Source organism: Myxocyprinus asiaticus, chromosome 35, assembly GCF_019703515.2.
Source record: "Myxocyprinus asiaticus isolate MX2 ecotype Aquarium Trade chromosome 35, UBuf_Myxa_2, whole genome shotgun sequence".
Lineage (NCBI taxonomy): Eukaryota > Metazoa > Chordata > Actinopteri > Cypriniformes > Catostomidae > Myxocyprinus > Myxocyprinus asiaticus.
Genome location: NC_059378.1, coordinates 13,502,105 through 13,519,279, shown reverse-complemented (window position 1 = coordinate 13,519,279; position 17,175 = coordinate 13,502,105). Strand labels below are relative to the sequence as shown.

At 40.1% G+C, this 17,175-nt stretch overlaps 1 protein-coding gene across 7 annotated transcripts in view; it reads left to right on the top strand.

Moving 5' to 3' along the window:
- The first annotated feature begins 5,967 nt into the window (after positions 1–5,967).
- The window catches only part of LOC127426611 (membrane-associated guanylate kinase, WW and PDZ domain-containing protein 1-like), a 221,796-nt gene continuing 210,588 nt past the window's right edge, over positions 5,968–17,175 (top strand). For 4 of the 7 annotated variants that reach the window (XM_051673539.1, XM_051673540.1, XM_051673537.1 and 1 more), the window contains exon 1: positions 5,969–6,765. In XM_051673539.1, the coding sequence (XP_051529499.1) occupies positions 6,468–6,765 (298 nt within the window). In that variant the 5' untranslated portion in view covers positions 5,969–6,467. Of the gene's footprint in view, positions 6,766–17,175 lie in introns of all 7 variants that reach the window. The other 3 variants (XM_051673542.1, XM_051673543.1, XM_051673538.1) reach the window with 2 other exon arrangements.

Sequence of the window (17,175 nt, the reverse complement as noted above, 5' to 3'; positions counted from 1 at the left end):
GCAAAATAAATCTTCTTTTTCCGACCACCTAAGCCCAGTTATTTTTTGTAATATTGGGGAGAAATGCAGTTATAGCAATGAATAGTATAATAAATGTTTTTGTTCAACAGCCCTTTTCATAAAAAGCACAAAGCTTTGAAAAAATTCAATTAGAAACATGAAGGCAAAAGGGTACTATAAGCGAGCTGGGAGCGCTCATAGTCACAGGGCCCTATTGAGGGGACCTTGTATAAGCTGATAGCTGGGGGGGCCACATATTCAAGCGTATTGAAACATTTGTTTTCAAAGTCAAGGGCCCCTGGGCACTGGCCCCACTGGCCCGGTCTGTCATACACATACCACGCATGGTACCACTTCTAAATGAATAAAACAAGTTGTGTGGCATGAAGAAGGATAAATGTGAGAAGACATTTGGCATACAGCTGAACATCTTAATAATGTGTGTGTGCGTGTGTGTGGGCAGGTTTGGTTGGTTTACGAAGACATTTTTTTAGGTTACAAACTGGTAATTACAAGGGTATTATGCTATAAATGTGGTTTATGAGGACATAATGTCCCCATAATTCAAATCGCTTAAAAAAAATACTAAAATGTGTTTTTTTGAAAATGTAAAAATGCAGAAAGTTTTCTGTGAGGGTTAGGTTTAGGGGTAGGGTTAGGGTTTAGAATCTATAGTTCGTATAGTATATAAATCATTATGTCTATGGAGAGTCCTCATAAGGATAGCTGCATCAACATGTGTGTGTGTGTGTGTGTGTGTGTGTGTGTGTGTGTGTGTGTGTGTGCTCTTATCAATTGCTTTAAGTGGCAATGATTGTCCTAATGCTGAATCACATGAAGACGAAACCCTATCTGCATTCAGTGAACATTTTATGGTTGTGTGTAGACACTGTGTATGACTACTTGATGAGAGAGATAGTTCAGCTGCAATACACGTGGAGAGTTTTGGAGAATAAATGGTAAAGAATTTAATATTAACTGAGATGAATTCATCTGAACAATTAAACAGCAGGGAACTTTTATTCTGTCTCACAGCATTGAGGAAGACGACGGTGCAGGTTGACCAATAAGAAGAAAGGGGCGTTTCAGGTACACCCATATGTGCGAATCAAATATTTGAGCCATATATTAGTGAAATCAAATAATCAAAATGTACAGTGTCCCGTGGCTATTTTTCCAAGTTACTATTTTCAGCTTGAGAATTAAATCGAAATTACGAAAAACAATTTGTTTTTTAATATTGGTTTTGTAAAAGTAGTTTTGATTTTTCCAATTTTGTATTCCTAATTGAATATGAAATGAACGAAAGATACATGGATTTATCACGAGCACTTTTCTCGTTTTTGTATGAAACATTCTTTATTTAACACATCACATGGAAACAACATTTCGTGTAACATCCTGGCAAACTCTGGCGGGGCGTGAACAGCATGTGAATGTGTGTGTGTGTGTCTCATACAGCGATTGCTTTCTCTTTTATGTGAGAACATTCTTATGTGAACACCACACAGAAACATATTTGTGTATCATCCGGGCGAACTCTGTGGGGTAATGAGCAGTGTGTGAATGTGTGCGTGCGTCTCTTGCAACAAGCGCTTTCTCTTTTGTGTGAGAACATTGGTTGTTTAAACACAACACACAGAAACACATTTGTGTATCACCTCAGCGACCTACGGCGTGGAATGAGCAGTGTATGAATGTGTGCATCTCAATATTAACTAGCACATTTCTGATTTTTATGAAAACATCGTTTATGTGAATACAATAGACAGAAACAGCCTGCGTGAAGCCTCCCGACAAACACCAGCGGAGAGGGGAAGCGAACAGCATGTAAACGTGCATGTGTGTCGAGCATGTGCAGCTCGAGCAGACGCAAAAAGCACTTTCTCTATTGTGTGAGAAGATTGTTTATGTGAAAATCATCACACAGAAGCAACACATATAATCTCCCAACGAACTCTGGTGAGGAGGGGAAGTGAACGGTGTGTAAATGTTTATAAATCTCGAGCCGGTGCAGTGCGAAATGACGCAACAATAACTTTCTCTATTGTGTGAGAAGATTATGTGAAAATCATCACACAGAAATAACACACATGCAATCTCCCAGCGAACTCTGGCGAGGAGGGGAAGTGAACAGCATGTAAATGCGTGTGTGTCGAGCATGTGCAGCGTGAGCAGATGCAACCAGTGCTTTGTCTATTGTGTGAGAAAATCACTACACAGAAACAACACACATGCAATCTCCCAACGAACTCCGGTGAGGAGGGGAAGTGAACAGCTTGTAAATGTGTGCGTGTCAAGCATGTGCAGTGCGTGCAGACGCAACCAGCGGGGATGAGCATCGTGTGAATGTGGTGTCTCGCAGCGAGCGCATTTCTGTTTCTTGTGAGAACATTCTCTTTTTGAACAAAACACAGAAACTATTCGATGGCTTGGCTGTCTTTGGTGGAGCCGGAGCAGCGGGCGGAACACTCCACGCACGGGTTCTCTGCCAGGCGCTGATCTGAAATAGAGCGGTGAGTCATCAGACTGAGTCACCGGTGATTTTTTGTGACCTGCAGCGCCATCTTGAGGCAACCACGAAATTTTGTGTCACATTCATGACTCTGTCATGGCATGTATCAGCTTGAGTCGATGGCTGGTTCTGAACCAGTGTCCTCTGACTCTAAGGCCAACACTTAATGAGGCGAGTTAAAAGGCAAGCCGGATCTCCAGGAAGAATGGTGCTGCCCTCTGAGACGCAGTCTTTTGACAGCGGCCGGACTGCAGGACCACTCATCCAGGCGAGATATTTCCGGCTCAACTGGAGGGGAACACTGTAAACTGAGCTCTTCAACCACCCACGAATTAGCTCTTACCAGTGGCATGTGCACGCTCCTCACCCTCACTGGGGGAAGGGACGGCGACATCCTCCGTGGACCACTCGCTCATATTTGATGCTGCGAGGGACATGACGTCATCCCCATCATCAGCACCGCCAACGTGATAAGGCTGTGCGCTCTGACAGAGGGCCGTAGCTCATCATGCGTATACTGTACTGCCGTGGATGCTACATCGGAAGATCGAGGGGATCGCGTGTCTTGCGCCGACTCGGAATCTTCCTCGACTTCATCCAAATCAACCTCACGGCCCCATTGTGCCTCCCTGTGTGAACCCTCGGGATCTAATACAGAGGCGGGATCGTCCCTCAGAACGAAGGCTCTTTATCGAGTGTTTTATGTCACGTGGATGGAATATTATATAATATATATATATTTTAAAGGATACATCTCCTGCCAAAATGCCGGGAGACGGGTAGGTGTCTCACTGAGGCGAAGAACCTGATGCTGCGGCGAGGCGGAGAGATTCTTCGCCGGAACACTAGAGGGGTGGGTCAATCTTTCACTGCAGGCGCTGAGAGTCAGGCGATGAACGTCCTGATGCGTCTGCAGGGAAGTCCCATCTGCTGGAGGGTGACCGTCGACGGCAAAGAGAGGGCTGTTCAAGATTAGATGATTGTCATAGTCAAGATGAGACGATGTCGGTCTTGAAGGATAAAATTCTGAAGAAACGGTGTTCGCGTACCCGCTTATATAAGCCAACTGCGTACCTAAAGGGGCGGGGCTCAAACACCATTGCCAATCATAAGACTGCCGTTATTATACAAGGGCTTCAACTAGGTCGTAGGAGAAGGAATTCCCTAAAAGCATTTACCGCAATGTCGAGTGAGCTGAATCTATAGGGATCTCTGATTAACATGGAAAAGATACCTTTTATCGCGTGTCGCAGTGTTGCGGCACGTCTAGTTACAGGCGGGACTTCCTTTCTACATCTGTTGACCGTTCCAATTTCTCCCATTAATTTAAATAGTACTGGCCTGTCTCTGCTAAATAGTCTCTGGTTATATCCAATTTTGCTACTTCGTTGCCATGACAACATAACACCGTAAACCCTAAACCCCTCAAATGACCATAAAAACGATGAACAACTGTACAGTTTTGATAGTAGAATTTATGTAAGTGCTTTTATAAAATTATAAGCTTTACATTTCAACCTTTAAATACTCCAAAAATTGGCCCCATTAATTTCCATTGTAAGTGCTGTAACCTCAATGTTTGCCTTTTTTAGAGAAAAGGAGAGACGAGTTGAAATTTATTTTTGTGGTGCTCAATATAATGCCTCAAGTGCTCTTGATTGAGCTTAACTTGTATTGAACCCGGAATATTTCTTTAAGCTGGGTTCTTGCAAGAAACCATTGTGTGGATTCTTTTGTGTAAGAGGAAATGCGAAAAAAGAGAACAAACAGGCTAAACCTGACTAACAAGGATACATATGGGATGAACCCCTACACTACAAATTTCTACAAAAAAATAAACACTCCAGACAAACAGATAAAACTGGTTGTGCAAGAGTGTGGCACGCACATTCCAATCTGTTGTAACAGCAGGTCTTAAAGGGATAGTTGACCAAAAAATTAAAATTCTCTCATTATTTACTCACCATCATGCCATCTCAGATGTGTATGACTTACTCTCTTCTGCTGAACACAAACATAGATATTTAGAATAATTTTTTTCTGCTCTGTGGGTCCATACAATGCAAGTATATGGTGATCAGAGCTTTCAAGCTCCAAAAATCACATAAAGGCAGCATAAAAATAATCCATTCAACTCCAGTGGTTAAATCCATGTCTTCAGAAGCGATATGAGAAACAGTTTGTGGGTGAGAAACAGATCAGTATTTAAGTCTTTTTTACTATAAATCGCAACTTTCACTTTCACATCCAGAAAGTGAAAGTGAAAGTGGGGATTAAAAAAGGATTAAAATATTGATCTGTTTCTCACCCAAAGTGATTGCATCGCTTCAGAAGACATGGATTTAACCACTGGAGTCGTATGGATTACTTTTATTCTGATTTTTGGACCTTCAAAGGTCTGACCGTCTGGTCACAATTCACTTGCATTGAAAGGACCTACAGAGCTGAGATATTCTTCTTAAAATCTTCATTTGTGTTCAGCAGAAGAAAGAAACTCATACACATCTGGGATGCCATGAGGGTGAGTAAATGATGATAGAATTTTTCATTTTTGGGTGTACTATCCCTTTAAACATGCAAAAAAAAAAAAAAAAAAAAAAAAAGAGAGAGAGAGAGAGAGAGAAGAACTACATTTGAAAACATTTGCAAGAATTACTTTTGTGATTTATGGCTAGGGACAAGTATACAGTGATTCTGGACATGTTTTCAATTAATCTCATTACAATTTTCCAGCTTTAGAAGTCTGATTATAGCCTCTTATTTTATTTATTTATTTATTTTTATCCCCTTTTTCTCCACAATTTGGAATGCCCAATTCCAACTACTTAGTAGGTCATCGAGGTGGCGCTGTTACTCACCTCAAGGACAAGTCTCAGTTGCCTCCGCTTCTGACAGTCAATCCACACATCTTATCATGTGGCTTGTTGTGCATGACAATGGAGAATCACAGCATGTGGAGACTTATGCTACTCTCCGGGATCCACGCACAACTTACCACGCGCCCCATTGAGAGTGAGAACCACTAATTGCGACCAGAAGGGGGTTACCCCATGTGACTCTACCCTCCCTAGCAACCGGGCCAATTTGGTTGCTTAGGAGACCTGGGTGGAGTCACTCAGCATGCCCTGGATTCGAACTCAGCGACTCCAGGGGTGGTAGTCAGCATCAATACTCACTGAGCTACCCAGGCCCCCGATTATAGCCTCTTATAAATATAGATTTTTATATTGATATATTTAGCAGCTCTTGGATGATTTATAATGTGAGACGCATTTAATCATGACTTTTAAGAGGTTCCAGAAATCTGTTCGTAAATATTATGCCAGTGTAAACACGGTCTTTAGGACCCAGTAAGAGGCGCCGTCATGATTTCCCTTCAAGAGTCCAAAGAGAAGCAGGGCGCATGCGCGTACGTTACTATCGCTCCATCCCTAGTAGGGAGCAAGCAGAACAAATGTATGAAAATAGACGTCAACGCTGTACCTGTTTAAAGGAGCCGTCATCCTGAGGGAAACCAAATAGTCTTTTTGCCGAGGAACGCTGCGGTAGTGACTGGGAAATTGTGCTTCGAAGTGCTTTAGAAAGAAAAAAACTGCTTTGAAATCAGCTTTACACTTTAAAGAAGTGTAGATAAGACATGAAACTAAGATTCAAGCAGATGATATCGACCGAGAGGATTAAAAGGCAGAGATGTTAACAAGATGATGAGGAAAACAATACCAGCGAATTAGGGAAACACTCGGAGAGGGAATCTCATTTACTGGACAGCAGGACAATGGCTTGATTACTTTTTCTTTTTGCGCCGCGAAGAAGCTGCATTCATGATTGAGGGGCGGAAAATAAACTTTACCGCGTCTCCGTGGGGTATTTCATTCGATGAGACAGTTTGATTTCTTTGTTTCTTCATATGTCAGTGGAACACCTGCTTCTGGACGGATTTTATTGATTCATCATGTCTAAAGTGGTACAGAAGAAGAATCACTGGAGCACCAAAGTTAACGAGTGCTCGGTGTCTAAAGACGCGCGTGGCGAGCTGAACGTGCAGCTGCTCGGAGGAGCGGAGAACGGGGAGTTCGTGTTTATCGGACACGTTAACGAGAATGCTGTGTTGTACAGAATCGGGAAACTGTCTGAGGGGGAATTACTGCTGGAAGTGGAGACGCTCTCCGTCTCCGGATTGCCGCTGTATGATGTGATGACAGTGATAAAGAACTGCAAGGGACCTATTAGGTTTAAAACTGTGAGGCAAGGTAAGAGTGCACTTTTTCCATGCGATATATTTCATATAATTAAAGAGTTAATTGTTCCAAGATACAACCATGCTTGAAAATAAAACGGTACTTGTATATAGTGACTATACTTTGGGGGCGTTCACACCTAACTTGTTTCCGCGTATTTCTCAATTGGTTTCTTATGTAAACCATCGCCTAGACCGACGTCTTTGTCAAGTTAAAAACAACTTCAACTATTAAAAACGCGCCTCGAAACACCTGCGCGTTGTTCTATGTATTCTTTGAGCTGTACGGCTTTTCTTTTTTCTTTCTTTTCTTTTTTTAGCACAAAAATGCTTTCGGTCTGAACAGCCCCTTAAAAGAATAGTTAACCCAAAAATGAAAATTCTCTCATGATTTTCTCACCCTCATGCCATCCCAGATGTGTATGACTTTCTTACTTCTACTGAACCCAATCGAAGATTTTAAGAAGAGTATCTCAGCTTTGTAGGTCCTCACAATGCAAGTGAATGGGTACCAACATTTAGAATATCCTAAAAGCACATAAAGGCTGTATAACCGTAATCTATAAGACTCCAGTGGTTAAATCTATGTCTTTTGTAGCTATATGATAAATGTGGGTGAGAAACAGATCAGTATGTAAGTCCTTTTTACTAAATTCTCCATCCTGCCCAGTAGGTGGCGATATGCACGAAGAATGTAAATCACCAAAAACACAAGAAGAAGAATGTGAATGTTAAAGTGGAGATTTATAGTTCAAAAATGACTTAAATATTGATCTGTTTCTCACCCACATTTATCATATTGCTTTTGAAGATATGGATTTAACCACTGGAGTCTTTTGGATGACTTTTACGCTGCCTTTATGTGCATTTGGACCTTTAACATTTTTGTACCCATTCATTTGCATTGTATGGACGTACAGAGCTAAAATATTCTTCTAAAAATTTTTGTTTGTGTTCGGCAGAAGAAAGAAAGTCATTCACATCTGGGATGCAATGAGGGTGAGTAAATGTTGAGAGAATTTTCATTTTTGGGTGAACTATTCCTTTAAGCTTGGTGAAACATTTCGCCTGAGGTTGAAACTCATGGTCAACTTCAAATTAGTGTAACTTGACAAAGTACCAGTCAACTTGTGATTTAAAACCTCTGTAAAAGCTCTATGAAGAGTTTAAAACTTGACTCACTGAATGGAATGACACAAGCCAGGAATCATTTGCACACTTGTCATTTATTTCACTTAAATACAAACGTTATGAGCAGCTGATGAGTGAGCCATATAATTCCCAGGTAAAGGCACTACAGACAGGCCATTGTGTGGAGGCACTGCTGCTGAAACCACAAGGCTCTGTCTCATCACATGGTTTGAGTTATGCTGTTCTTTCTGCTCTGTATGTTTCTGCCCCTTTCACCAAATGACTTCAGACAATATCAGGAAACCAGCCAATCAACTTCGACTGCATTCCCAGAGCACCATTGGGCCCAGATCCAGCCCTCTTTCTCTCTCACACACTCCTGTCTCTTATATACACTCGGGTGTTGAGTTTCACTTTTTATAATCCATCATGTTGTCTGGGAATTTTTTTGTTGTTGTAACCAGCCTTAATTAAGAAAACGTTTTTGGCAACATATGCCATCTGTGTTTCTGTTAGTTCTTGCACAAAAGTCTTCATTTTTGTCTAAATAAGCGAATGAACTCAGACTCCCCATGGTTCAGAATTTGAAGATGAATTATTGATATGAAATGCATTTAGCTGAGCCTGAAGTGCACCATTTTCACTCGGATCAGGACTCTGCAGTGCACACTCTTGTACAAACAAGCACCTGTAGGTGCAGGAGTGAAAAATGTCTTGGTGAGATCATATGGCCTTGTTCATTTGTGTTGGCCATTATTATATACGGTGTCTAATCATTGCAGGAATGAGCACACAGCTCGTCCATAACCTTCAGCACTGTTGATGCAGCACACAACAAATTCACTCATTTATCTTCATTGATTTTTACATTAAGACTCTCAGTCCTGTGGTGACCTCACTAACAGTTGGTGCAGTGGCAGCTCGCTCTGGAGGTAATATGTAATAGGAATACCTCTCAACACTGTTGTATTGTTTTATGTAATAAACCTCTTATTCTTCAGCTGAGAAAACAGTGTTATCATTGATGTCAGCAGAGTTGCGGCACTTGAGCCTAAAGCTGCATGTGGGATGGTAGTTTTGGAAGTCTTAAACAGTCACCTAAATGTTAAATCCCTTACATCATTCCAAACTTGTATTACTTTTTTCTTCCTCTGTGAAACACAAAAGCAGACACTTTTAAGAATGTACAGTTATAATGAATCGGGGACTGGAGCTTTCAAGCTTCGAATATTATGCTAAATGTTTCATATGACTCATGCGGTATATTCCAAGTCTTCTGAAACTATATGATAGCTTTGTTTGAGGAACAGATGGAAATTTAAGTGGTTATTCACTGAAAATCTTGATTTGCCTTAACACTCCTTGCCACGTTCATGAGAGATAGTGATGTCAGATTCCTGAACAAATTGTTCTTTTGATCTCACTGAATCGGTTTGGTTCACAAACCAACTTAAATGATTTGTTTACGAATCGGACTAATCTGATTCTCGAGTTAAACTCACTGACTGGATCCAGTTACTAGAGAGGAAGATTAATTGTCAGTGTGAATCATATGATGATATAATTTTCAATTTTGCATGAACTATTCTTTTAAAATGAAGATTATGTAAAAAGAGCTAGATTCATTCAAGATTCATATTTAATGTTACCTAAGTTTTTGTTGGCCTAAATAGTGCATGATTCCTTAAAATAAATGAATGTCAAAAACAGTATTGAGGTTTTTCCTTATCATTAATGTGTCTGCGCAGACTAGCTTGACTTGTTATCAAGATGCATCAGATTTGTATCGGATTTCTCCCATGCTCATGTTTATTGTAAACAAAAACTGAGATCAGACCTCCATTCTGAGCATCTTTCTAAAGGGGCTTGAGATAGAATGACACACTGCTCTACATCCCTCAGTCTGGGAGCTTCTGTGCGGTCTCTCATCCTCTGTGTGGGATTTGGCATTGGACTGGATTAGGTTCCTGCGCCTGGAGAGAATATAAATGCATTCATTTAGCATGTTTGCACTGGGATCATGCTAATCTATCCAGAGCAAATAGAGAGGGACTGTGACAAGTGGCAAGAGGTCAGGGGTCATTATGAAGGTATTTAGTGTCTGGATCATGTCAGGCTGTGGAGGATTTTAAAGGGGTAGTTTACCCCAAAATGAAAAGTCTGTCATTTACTCACACTGATGCTGTTCCAAACCCCGTGTAACACAAAAGGAGATGTTAGGTAAGTGTATTAGTCTCAGTCGCCATTCACTTTCATTGTTTCTTTTTCCATACAATGTAAGTGATGACTGAGGTTGTTATTCTACCAATTAAGATTTCCTTTTGTGTTCCAGAGGAAAAAAAATATCGTACGGGCCCCTTAATGCCTAAGCTGACACTATAGCCATTCTCTCTCTCGCTCCCTCCCTTTGTTTTTTTATTGTTTGCATAGTAAAATGTAATTGACCCTGTTGCATTTCACATTGTATATCAAATAGAATTCATTTTTTTATATCTATGTTTTTATATGGATTACTGATTGATTTATTACTTTGTAAATGAACTGAAGGAAGAGGCAGAGGCCTCAGTGGGTAGATTTCACGTGGAAATGTTTATTTCCTTTTCCTGAGTTAAACTGAGTTTCAGTTTAAACATCTATGTCCTTCAGGAGAAAGAGAGGAACACGCACTGCTTCCTGTGAAGACCGGTGAGCCAGAACAACTTAAAACAATAAGGAAAACTTCTCACTCTTTCAGTGCTCTGAGAACGAAAGAAAGGAGGAATAAAGAAGTGAATAAATTGATAGCCACTACCGATGTGTGCGTACACCTGTGGTTATGTAATTGTGGTTTGTGTGCACTACTGTCAAGGTGTATTAATCATACAATTCTTTCTTCAAGGTAGGCGTCAGTGTTTTTATGGAAAACCATAGTGACTTAACATTTTAGTATCAATGCAACATTTTCTGATTTAAAATGAATATTGTGTAGATAGAATAAGTGTTGGTTTCATTTTCTCAGTTTTGTGTACGTCTCATTTGCTCTCATTTGAGGTATTATGTGTATATCAGAATTGTATCGACCATCAGCCCTCTTTGCTCTCTTGGGCAAAATATCGGTATAGGTCATTGAAAAAAACAAACAAAACAAAATCAGTCAACCACTAGTGTGGCATTACATTTACAGTATAGATGCTAAACAAAAGGCAAACTCTGTATCTTTCATTGATTTTGACATCTTGTTAACCTTATACCTGCAACAAAAGGCATTTTAAAGTCAAATGGCTTGTCATATGGTGTTGTTGTGTTTCAACAAAGGGTTAAAGAGGTCTTTATTTCTTTTCGACACAAACACAAACCCTTGTATTAATCCGAGTGTTAAGTTAGGGGAATTGGTCACACTAGTGTTTGGACAGCTATGAGAGCTTTGGTTTAAAGGAATATTCTGAGTACCATAAAAGTTAAGCTCAATCAACATCATTTGTGGCATAATATTGATTACCACAAAATTAATTTCGACTCGTCCCTCTTTTTCTTTAAAAAAGCAAAAATCTGGGTTCCAGTGAGGCACTTACTATGGAAGTGAATGGGACCAATTAATAAACTTTAAAGTGCTCAAGATGTAAACAGTATGCCTGTTAACATGATTTTAGTGTAATAAAATTGCTCACTAAACTTCTCTGTGTAAAGTTAGGGCCAATTTTACAGCTTCATTGCCATGATGATGTAATGTCAACAAACCCTAAAATGACTGAAAAAATGATGATTTAAACAACTTTGCAGCTCAAATAATACACAAGTAATTAATGTAATTGCTTTATACAATTATAAACGTCACATTTCAGCCTTTAAACCCTCCAAAAATTGGCCCCATTCACTTCCATTGTAAGTGCCTCACTGTTACCTCTTTTTTTTTTTTTTATCTATTTATTTTTTTTAAAGAAAAGGACGGGCGAGTCAAAATGAATTTTTGTGGTAATCAATATTATGCCACAAATGCTGTCGATTGAGCTTGGCTCGTATTGAACCCGGAATGTTCCTTTTAACTGGGCTAATGGGGTCTTGTGAGTTACTGGTATCTGTGTGACACTATTGACCTGTGGAAGTTGCCATTAATAATTTCTTATTCGTGGATCAAATTAGATTTTTTTTGGAGTGTTGGAGGTTTTATTCAATGGGAAACTGTCAAACCTTTGTTCTTTCTTGCTCATGTTTGAATAGCTGACTGCATTGTCATGATTGCACAAATCATGTTCTCTGTTCTGTTTCCCCCTACAAAATTCTATCATCATTGACTCACCCTCATGTTGTTCTAAACCCCTAAAGAGATATTCGGCAGAATGACAGCCTCAGTCACCATTCACTTTCATTGTATGGAAAAAAAGATGCAATGAAAGTGATTGGTGACTGAAGCTGTCATTATGCCTAGCATCTCCCTTTGTGTTCCCCTGAAGAAAGAGAGTCAGACGTGTTTGGAACAAAATGAAGGTGAGATAATAATAATAGAATTTTCATTTTTGGGTAACTATCCGCTGTGTCTGTGTTGGAGGCTATAGTGATTGCTTTCATTCATCAAAAGCCCAGGTTACCAGAGAGATGAGCAAACATTCAGCTGAATGTCAGATACTCGGAGCAGGTGTGTGCTCAGTGATGTGTCAACAGCTTACCTGTCTCAATTGAGGCTTCTGAGGAAGGCCTGGGGTGGCTCTTAGATAAACCTATTTCTGACTTTGTTTTGCCTGTCTCATTTGTCAAGCTATCATATTTACATGCTCAAACATTTGCATCTTCCCAACATCTTTTGAGCAAAGGAATAGTAGATTATTCCCTTCTTTCTGTCCTTTCTGATGTTTTCCCTTTTAGTTAAATCTGAGCTTAAATAGCACTTATATAAAAACATACACTCACATGGCAATCCTTTTCGTAAAGCTTTTGTCACTTTTCGGTCAGTGATGCTGTCACATTGGCTTAATCCTACAGCTTTCAAGTAGCATGTTTCACAACATCATATAGAAAGCTGCTATCAAGCCATGCAGGGTTTTTTTTTAAAGAACAGATGAAATCCAAATGGGAGTTTTGGTGCTTTTATTCCTTGTCTGTTAGCTTTGAGGCCATCTATATGCTAGTTTAATCTTTTTGCAGAGATATACATTTAAAATGTTGTCTTTTTCCTCCTGGAAAAGGACCAGAAATATTGATGATGCATCTTGAACTCACAGGTGTTTACAAGTTTATGACCTAGAAAATGCTCTTTAGAATGAGAATGTCCCCTTCCCTAATACCACCTATTTTTGTCTAGCAATACTAAGTAGCAAATTGTGGTTTACGGCTGTGATGTTTGATTTTAGTTTCTTCAAATGTCTCTGATCCCACTGACACTTAGTAAGAGTTTGAAGCCCTTGATGATCACATTTCTGTGCTTTCTGTCTCCTTTTGGCCGGTGATGACCAATGATGACAGCCATATATCAGTCACACAAAGGCTGCAAAAATGTGAGGGATGTGATTTCTGAATCAGCAGATACTTTGAAAGGCACATGAAAAGCCTGAGGTGAGAGTTAACTGTTAGAACATTACGCTTTTCCAGGGAAGCCGAATAAATTAGCATCTGTCAGTTTGTGAATGAGTTTAGAAATTTCTGAGATTCATCACTTTATACACCGATCAGCCACAACATTAAAACCACCTACATAATATTGTGTAGGTCCCCCTCGTGCCGCCAAAACAGTGCCAACCTGCATCTCAGAATAGCATTCTGAGATACTATTCTTCTCACCACAGTTGTACAGAGCGGTTATCTGAGTTACTGTAGACTTTGTCAGTTCGAACCATTCTGGCCATTCTCTGTTGACCTCTCTCATCAAGGCATTTCCATCCACAGAACGGCCGCTCACTGGATGTATTTTGTTTTTGGCACCATTCTGAGTAAATTCTAGAGACTGTTGTGCGTGAAAATCCCAGGAGATCAGCAGTTACAGAAATGCTCAAAAACCAGCCCGTCTGGCACCAACAATCATGCCATGGTCCAAATCACTGAGATCACATTTTTTACCCATTCTGATGGTTGATGTGAACATTAACTGAAGCTCCTGACCTGTATCTGCATGAATTTATGCACTGCACTGCTGCCACATGATTGGCTGATTAGATAATCACATGGATGATTGTTGGTGCCAGACGGGCTGGTTTGAATATTTCTGTAACTGCTGATCTCCTGGGATTTTCACACACAACAGTCTCTAGAATTTACTATGAATGGTGCCAAAAACAAAAATACATCCAGTGAGCGGCCGTTCTGGGGATGGAAATGCCTTGTTGATGAGAGAGGTCAACAGAGAATGGCCAGAATGATTTGAACTGACAGAGTCTATGGTAACTCAGATAACCGCTCTGTACAGTTGTGGTGAGAAGAATAGCATCTCAGAAAACTATTCTGAGATGCGGGTTGGCACTGTTTTGGCGGCACGAGGGGGACCTGCACAATATTAGACAGGTGGTTTTAATGTTGTGGCTGATCGGTGTATAATCTAAGTGTATTGGACAGATTTATAGGTGAAATCTGGCCTATCTTGCTCTCAGTATGACAAATGAAGCTCTGGGATCATAGGCTGTTAATAAACTACAGACTTTGACATTGATGAAAGTTGGAAAAAACCTGGAGCATATCTCCTTTGAATAAGATTATTCTAAGTGACATCTGTAAAGTCAGGCCATAGTTAGAAAAGAGAAATACGTTTGGATTGTTCTCCTGCGGGGATGAATGTTGCAGAAACAGACTCGCGCACATCAGATGTTGTGATCACCCATGCATATAGTTTTGCTGTTTTTGCTCTCTTTTTTTTTTTCTGTCACTCACACAAGCCTTACACTAAACTTAAAGGGTCATGAAACAGCCCACTTTCAGCTCAAGTCCACCTCACAACCGTTTTGAAAAATGCAACTCAACTGGGCGTGGACAGCTGTGAGAACAAGGGCCCTCCCTCCCCTAGTGGGTGGGATGGGGCAGGGGAGAAAGAGGGGAGCAATCTGTCATCTAAGTTACCCATGCCGGCTCTTTCTAAATATCAGGTTAAAGTATGACTAATTGTAAGAGGGGGTACTGTCAACTCTGTCAACTGATTCCGAGCCGAGGCTCTTGAGAGTTTGAAGCGCTGGTCACGTGGTTTAATGAATAATCATGAGACAGCCCGTTCTTATAGGATAAGACCACGCAGTCTCATTAATATTTATGAGACACTGATCACGCGATGATGCACTATAGTACAGGGAGACGAAAATAGTGCAAAAAATCCCTAAATTCTATCATGTGTAACACATGCATATCTGGTAACATCTCAGAAAATGTAGTGTAGTGTTTCATGACCATTTGAAGGGATGATAAGGCTTTTATCATTTACTCACCCTCATGCAATCCCAGATGTGTATGACTTCTGTGGTTAAATCATATCTTCAGAAGTGATATGATAGGTGTGGGTGAGAAAGAGGTCAATATTATGTGCTTTCTTTTTTTTTTTTTACTATAAATTCTCCTCCCTGTACAGTAGGTGGCGATATGCACAATGAATGCGAATCACCAAAAAGAAAAGAATGTGGAAGTGAAAGTGAAAATGAAGATTTTTTGTAAAAAGGACTTAAATATTGATCTGTTTCTCACCCACACCTATCATATCACTTCTGAAGATATGGATTTAACCACCGGTGTCATATAGATAACTGTTATGCTGCCTTTATATGCTTTTTGGACCTTCAAAGTTTTGGTGACCCTTCACTTGCATTGCATGGACCTACAGAGCTGGGATTTTCTAAAAATCTTCGTGTGTGTTCAGCAGAAGAAAGTCATACACATCTGGGATGGAATAAGGGTGAGTATATAATGAGGGAATTAAAAATTTTTGGGCGAAAAACCCTTTAACCTCGAGTTAAACTTTGTCTTTGTGCAGATTGCCAAAAGTTCCCTTTTTTCGCTTGAGTTATGCTTTATCATCTTAAGCTCTCTGGAGAGGTTGCTGTGTGTCCACTGTTTCCAGCACTGTTCTGTTCAGCCGAAACCCAGGGGTCTGAATACACAGATCTCATTAAGGAAGAGGCCTTTTCTTTTCCCGGCACTGCTCGTACGGGCTTATTACTACAAGAGAGATGGCAAGAAAAGGAGAATGGGGTGTCTTACAGAGAATTTGGAGGGGGTCCGACTAGTTCAAGAGGATTTAGATGGCCTTTTATTGTCAACAATAGCAGACAGATTACACATTGCCATGCCAGTGTCCGATATGGTTAGTGGTTGGCTGTGCAACCTCTTTTTTGCTGCTCCTTTTGGTTTCTGATATTTCAGCTGAATAAGATTTGGCTTCTTTAAAAGAACAGTGATTACTTAACTTGCTTCTTCTCATCTGAAGTACTCCTTAGAGGGATAGATCTTCCAAGAATTTAAATGCTATCATCATTTACTCACCATCATGTCAATTCAAACCCATATGACTTTCTTTCATCCGTATATTGGATGGCACCGTGACTATCGCATGGCTTAAGAAGACTTAAAATGTGGTGCAAGAATGTTATAGACTACTTTTATGGCACTTTTTTTTGTCCTATTTGGCCACTGTTAGGGCTGGACAATATATCGAATATTTACGATATAATCGCAATGATTTTGCAGACGATATAAAATTAAGTAATATCGTGAATATTACAATAATTTTAATGGGCCTTTTATTTGGCAACTGCATTTCCTAAAGAGCGCATCATTAGACTCATTTTATGATCTTTCAGGGCTGCACAATTAATCAAAATAACATCAGAATTGCGATGCAGTTATATGTCAACTTTAAACCACAAATGGCTGTGACTTCATGACATGAGCTGTATCCCAAATGATGCACTATACATTATGAACTTACAATATACATTATGCACTAAGCCATGTAGTATATGAATTTTCAAAGTGTAGAACTGTCCTAAATGGAACACTTTAGTACATGAAGCATTCGCTGTTTAACAGCTGACAGAAGTGAAATTTCAGACGCATGTGATGTGTTGCTTCTAGCTTGTATCTCAAACAACGTACATATTCACACAGCGCAGGGTGATGGTAATGCATTCAACTTACATTTGTCAGGTGCTGTCGTTACAGAAGTTTATCTAGTTGCTACATTCTCCATTGTTTACAATTGTTTTGTCAGACCTGCATCGCAGCCATGTAAATCCGCCCCTTCCGCTACACTCTGCAAGCCACGAGCGCTGAGTGCATGAAGTGTCCAACATTCCACACATAATTTTGACGGTTGACGAAGTAATCTGGGTGCTCACAATCTGTTCTGGTT